Source organism: Pyrus communis, chromosome 9, assembly GCF_963583255.1.
Source record: "Pyrus communis chromosome 9, drPyrComm1.1, whole genome shotgun sequence".
NCBI lineage: Eukaryota > Viridiplantae > Streptophyta > Magnoliopsida > Rosales > Rosaceae > Pyrus > Pyrus communis.
The window spans coordinates 7,327,916-7,333,915 of record NC_084811.1 but is presented as its reverse complement, the minus strand read 5'-3'; the positions used below and the strand labels follow the sequence as shown (position 1 = coordinate 7,333,915).

Below are 6,000 nucleotides of genomic sequence, written 5' to 3'. Positions count from 1 at the left end.
AATTTTTGTTTACCACTATAAACTATGTTGCATGTTACTATACACCTAATCATCTATCACACATATTTTCATCTAATTCTAATTAATTTTCACATTAAAAGTTACTTTTACATGATAGTTAACGGGGAGAAAAATGCTCTTGGAAGAAAACAGTAGGACTGAATTGGAATCAAATTCTTCTAGCCGGACCCACCATCCCCTCCAGGGAGTTCCCGCGTGTTACCCACGTCCACATTTCCGCGTGAGCACCCTGCTGGCTAACGCGTTTCTTCTACTCACTGCTTCTGCGTTTTTGGTTTGCCATTCGTATTCGTCGTACTGCTTTTCGGTCCTCCTCCTCCTTCCTGCTTTCTTCTCTCTCCTCCTTCTCTCTCTCCTCACTTTCTCTGTAGTCGATAAATTAAATTAATAACTTAATAAACCGACTCACTGTTAAAAAGGCCTTTGGGGCTTCCTCTCAACTTTCAATAAAGCCGCTCATCGTCCCAGAGATATCTTCCATCTCCTCTGCTCTCTCGTTCTCACTAACCTCTGCTTCTCCATCTGCTGGGTCCCTGTAAGTCTCTCTGTAGGGCCATCAAACCCAGCTGGCTTCGCCATTATTATACCTTCACCAAGCAGCAAACCCCCATATCTCAAACCCATCAAACCCCACTTTCTCTCTCTACTCTTTTCTCCACTTCACTCTCTCTCTCTGCTCTTCTCAGCTATTTCAAGGACTACCCAGATGGCTGATACGTTAGACGACCTTCCGTTTTGGCTGCCCACCCAGATTCTCAACGACGAAGACCCACCCGCCATGGAGCTCAACTCCAACGCCAAGAAAAGTGGGGGGTTCGGATTACGGCTCAACGCTGATGCTCTGAAGGCTCTGTTGCCGTTTGAGTTTCCTTACGGCGGCGCTTTTGGGGTTTCGTCCGATTTCAGTTCGCCGGTCGAGTCGAGCGAGACTGAGAGCGATGAGGAAGACTACCTCACCGGGCTGACCCGCCAAATGGCTTACTCTACTCTCGACGACGAGTTCAACTTCAAGCACTCCAACTCTGCTTTCGCCTCCGAGAAGCCGAAGGTATTAGAAAGAGTAGTAATTTCTGTTTTGTTTCTAGACGACGCCGTTTTAATGGCGGTTCTGATTTTTTGCCTGATTCGCAGGGTTGGGTCGCTTCTGGTTCTCCCCAGTCGACTCTCTACGCAGTCAGCAGTGGTTGCGGTTGCGGACAGGGCTCGAGCCGCGGAAGCCCAAACGCCCAGTCGCCGCCGGCCACCTGGGATCTGCTGCATGCAGCTGCAGGGGAAGTTGCCAAGATGAGCATGAACCAAAGCAGAGGCCTTCTGGATCCTCCACGAAAGCCTTCCCCCGTCTCGGTCCCGACTAACAACCCAGATGCTGCTTATTGCTTCCACCAGCAGTCGCTTTCTCACAAGCACTTGCGAGCCGCTCAGGTACTAAAAAAAAACTCAAAACATTTATTCAAATCTCTTTGGGGACTTTTATCGAACACCTCACACTCAAATGATTTCTGCTCCGTTTTTTCCACAGTTTAAGCTGTTGAGGCAGCAACAGATGATGGAGCAGAGCGCGGCGGTCTGGGGAGCACAAACTCGATATCCTCCGCCGCAGACTCAGCCGCAGGCCCACCCAAACCTCCAAACCAGAACGAGAAACAACACTCCCAACATTCTCAACGCTCGGCCTGTGGGTTTGTCGCCATCTGCATGGCCGCCTCTGCAACAAGCTAAGCAGCAGCAAGAGTACAACAAAAAGGGGTCCGGACTGAGCTCGGTTTATCTCGGAAACCAATACCCATCTGCCAAAATTGAGCGTTCCGGCACCGGCGTCTTCTTACCCCGCCAAGTTGGCACCGAATCCGAAACCCGCAAGAAGCCAGGTCCACCCCCTCTCTGCCCCCACTTCATTTTTCACTTCCGGACAATTTTATTTCACTTTAAGTAGAACCCAGTTAAAAAAAATCCGACTCTTAAGTAAAACCCAGGACTCACTTTTTTTTAGCTTGTGGGTCACATCATTAAGATTTTTGGACGACTTTCTGGGTGCTGGGTGGTTGAGATTTGAATGTTATTAAATTTTGTTGGCTCTGGTTTTTTCAGATCTGGGCGTTGTTCTTCAAAGGCATTAATTTGGTCTTCACTTTCTCTTTCGATTTGGGTGGCTGATTGAAATTTGTGTTTTTTTGGTACAGTTTGCTCCACAGTTCTACTCCCAGCTCGAGTCGTGCAGGCTCTGAACCTGAACATTGATGACATGCAACATCCCCAGCTCCAGCGTCGTTTTAATGGCAAACTGAACTCTGATTACGGTAAAAATTTACACCTTTTCTCTTGTTTTACTGTGTTTTTTTTTTTTTTGTTGAGTTTTACTGATATGCCTATCTTAAATTTACAATTTGTGTTTTGTGTACTCATTTGTTTCGTTGAATTTGCAGAGGTTGCTCTTCAGCTTCGGAGCAACGCTGCCGCCAGAACCGCCATTTCGCACCAGAACCGCAACATTCGGCCGCAGGCGGCGGTAGGCAGCGAGATTAGGCTCCCCCAGGAGTGGACTTATTAGGGCTTTGTTTGGATTTTGGGAATTTTAGGGAGGCAAGGAAATGCAAGCTTGCTAATAGGGTTTTTAAGGGGTTTTATTTTACAGTAGTAGGAGGTTTTAGTACAGAAGATAATAGTAGCTTTTGAGAAGGACAGGACAGCAAAACCGGTTGGACAAGACGAAGAAGAAGAAGAAAATGTTTTTTGGATTAGGGTTAGGGTGAAAAATAAAATGTCTACTTTGATTGGAAAGTGGATATGGTACAAGCTGTTTTAGGGTTTAGCAGAATCAGCTTTTGTCAAGGAACAAGGCAGTGGTGGACTGGACTGTTATCCCTCTTTTGTTTTAGTCCTTCGGGATAATGTTGTGTTTGGGATCTCAGAAAAAATTATCAGTGAAGTCTGAAATTGTTAAAAAGGGTTAAGACCTAGTTTTGGATTCCAATCTTAATCCAGTCCACCCACCATGGCCATGCAAGTGCAGTTAGTATTTATAATAATAAAATGGATGTATTTATATGCAATTTCCATTGTTTTTCCTTAATTATTTTGAGTTATTTGTCACGTGCACGGCATGTGTACTGATATCGTGACGTTTTGTGCCGGTGATATAAAATTTGTGACTTTCTTGGTTGGTGTTTTTGGCATGAGATGTAATGGGATGACTCTATCTTATTGACACGAGAGGTTATTATGGCCGTAGAATCATGCTTTTGATTTTGGTAATTTTAATGAAAAATTTTCAGTATTGTTTATTTTAACGAAAAATTATATTTTTATGCTAAAAGGTTAATGATGATACTATTCATTTTATTTTTTATTTTGTAAACTAAAATTTTCAAATTTTGTTCATTAATTTTTCTTTAGATTTTTGGGGCAGAGGGATTTGGGTTTTGGTTCCAAGTTGCATCTATATTTGGCCGACTTGGTTCTAGATTGAAGCTAAAAAGCATATACTAATTACATGGCAGTTCAAAAAGCTCCAGAAGAAGCTGCTTATTACGACTTCTGCTTTTTCATAAGTCCGGCAAGATGGATATTTTAGTTCCATGGTCACATATTAACCATTAATTATGTTTGTTTTAGTTGTTAATTAAAGCAAGGTTTAGTTAGTTAATTAATTAATTAAGAGATGCTGTAAGATAACAAAAGTTTGTTTTAAAGAGTTAAAATTTGAAAATTCATCTCCAATAGATGCTGTAAATAGTTGAAATAGTTTTTTGATGCTCTTCGCTTGCTAGTTTAATAAAAACTAGTATCTTAGAAATTATCAAACTGTTGGGTTTTTTTATGAGTAATGTCGGTAGACCAAATTTTTATTACATTTATAAATCATGTAATGTGTTGTCAATAGAAAATAAAAATGTTATTCAACAGTTAAATAATAATTCAATTATTAACAATTGCATCATATGATTTCTAATCAATTCGGTCATTGTGGGAGGACTCTATTATGGATTTTTGACCACATTCTAACGAAATTTAATTTAAATAGTTGATCTTCTTAACATTATTTTCTTATTTAAACCCCACACTCAGTCTAAGTTCAACCCAAAAAAAAAAAAAAAAAGGAATTTTTTACACTTAAAATTCCAATTTTAGCCTTATTTGGCCCGCCCTAGAAAAACTAAACTAAAAAAATGGAAAAGGAAAGGGGTGTGCTATCTACACACTCATTTTTACTTCTTACACATCATTTGTTACTTCTCACACTATTTTTTATTATGTAAAATTACTAATTCATCCTCCAATGTGGATTGCATGCGAGTAATGTGACTTGAATTGCCAAAAACTTGAATATATTAGCTCCAATATAATATTAGATATGTAATTATCAGATTTTTATAATTCAAGACTTATTTTTATGAAAGGAAAAAAAGTTTAAAGACGTAATTTTCACTGATAATTCAGGGATTAAATTGACAATTTATTTTTTTATTTTATTAGTTTTTGTGGGTGTTTAACTGTTAAGTAAGAGGCTAAAATTGGAATTTAAAGTGTGAAAAAGGAACTTGTTGGGGTTAAATTTATACGGGGTGTGGAGTTTAAATAGAAAAACTGTCGACAATTTGATTAGACAATCCAAAAGGAAACGAAATTGGTTTGGTTTTGGAGAGAAAAAGGTGACGAATGAGATTTTATGAGAGTGACAGACACAGGGTTTGCTTAAGAGGGAAGCAGCACCACCGATGCCCCTCGCCAGATGTTAATTAGTGGGACCATGCTTTTCACGTGGCGGACTCCCTCGTGGCCCATTTTTGCTTCGCTTTTGAGTTTTGATATATCTCACTTTTATTTACGAACAAGAATTGTTTACCCTCTCATTTTCGATATTTTTTCGTGTTTTTTTATTTTGTGTGGTAACTGGTAAGTCATGTCAAAATTTTATATTATTTTTTTATAGATATAATAAGACAAAAATAAATAGTAATATAAAATGTTAACGTGGTTTAATTATGATTGAACAAACAGAAAGACACGGAAGGGTACCAAAAATGAAAGCACAGACACTCCTTGTCCTTTATTTACACATAGGCTGATTGTTCTGAAGATATATATATATATATATATATATATATATATATATATATATATATATATATATATGGCAATGTAGGAAGTAGGAGAAGAGTTTATGAAACGAGTTTTTGTTCTATGTGTAAGTTTTTCCTTTATATTTTAGAGAAATGTTAGTACTCTCTTAAAAGACGAACTTATTATGAATTTTTCGTCATTTTACAATCTAATGTTAATTTCGTGTTACCTGTATAAAACATTATAAAAAATATGAGATGACAAAGAGTCTTATTTTAAAAAGAGTCTCATTTACATTCCTCTTATATATAATTGTATTATTGAATTAAAACACTTTCGTGACCTTTTGTTACTGAATGAAATCTCTTTAACTTTGTTTTATTAGATTGAACTGCTACATGATTGTTGTATGTGAACTGAATAGTGAACTCAATTTCATATAAGTTAATCTCAACAACTAGGAGTGAACTCGTTTCCATGAAATTGTATTTTTGGATGAGAAGGTATCATGTCGTAGTATCATTATATCGAAATCCTTTCATGACATTGTACTATTAGATCAAAACATTATGACACCACATGATTTTGCATTATTAAATTGGATCACTACATTGTAGAATTCGTTTAATGTAGGAAAGTGATTTTTAAACCTTTTAGCTTCTTACACATTTCTATTTAATTTGACTATAAATTATGTTAGACTTATTCAATATGACATCGATTAATAAAAACAGATGTGTGAATCCCTTCCTGTAAATTGTTCTTAAAAATTGAAAGTGTGGGACCCGCATAAAATCACCAGTAAGGCCACTGTCTGCCGCATGTGGTGGTGAAGTGGTGGCGGTGGAGTGGTAGTCAAGCACCCCGCAGCCAGGAGGGCCATGCAAAGTTGTTTTGAAATGAATTCACATGGAGCGC

The 6,000-nt window shown here is 38.3% G+C and overlaps 1 protein-coding gene across 1 annotated transcript; it reads left to right on the top strand.

The window, feature by feature from the left end:
• The first annotated feature begins 246 nt into the window (after positions 1–246).
• Positions 247–3,077, top strand: LOC137745291 (uncharacterized). Its single transcript, XM_068485223.1, has 5 exons — positions 247–1,069; positions 1,153–1,443; positions 1,541–1,889; positions 2,202–2,318; positions 2,445–3,077. The coding sequence occupies exons 1-5, from the start codon at positions 728–730 to the stop codon at positions 2,567–2,569; spliced, it is 1,224 nt and encodes a 407-aa protein (XP_068341324.1). The 5' UTR covers positions 247–727; the 3' UTR covers positions 2,570–3,077.
• The last annotated feature ends 2,923 nt before the right edge of the window (positions 3,078–6,000 follow it).

Bases quoted from the DNA above. Each gene is read 5' to 3' on its own strand.
- LOC137745291 (XM_068485223.1), top strand. From the start codon at position 728: ATGGCTGATACGTTAGACGACCTTCCGTTTTGGCTGCCCACCCAGATT. The intron at 1,070-1,152 runs GTATTAGAAAGA...CCTGATTCGCAG, and splicing joins TCGCCTCCGAGAAGCCGAAG to GGTTGGGTCGCTTCTGGTTC. The intron at 2,319-2,444 runs GTAAAAATTTAC...TTGAATTTGCAG, and splicing joins CAAACTGAACTCTGATTACG to AGGTTGCTCTTCAGCTTCGG.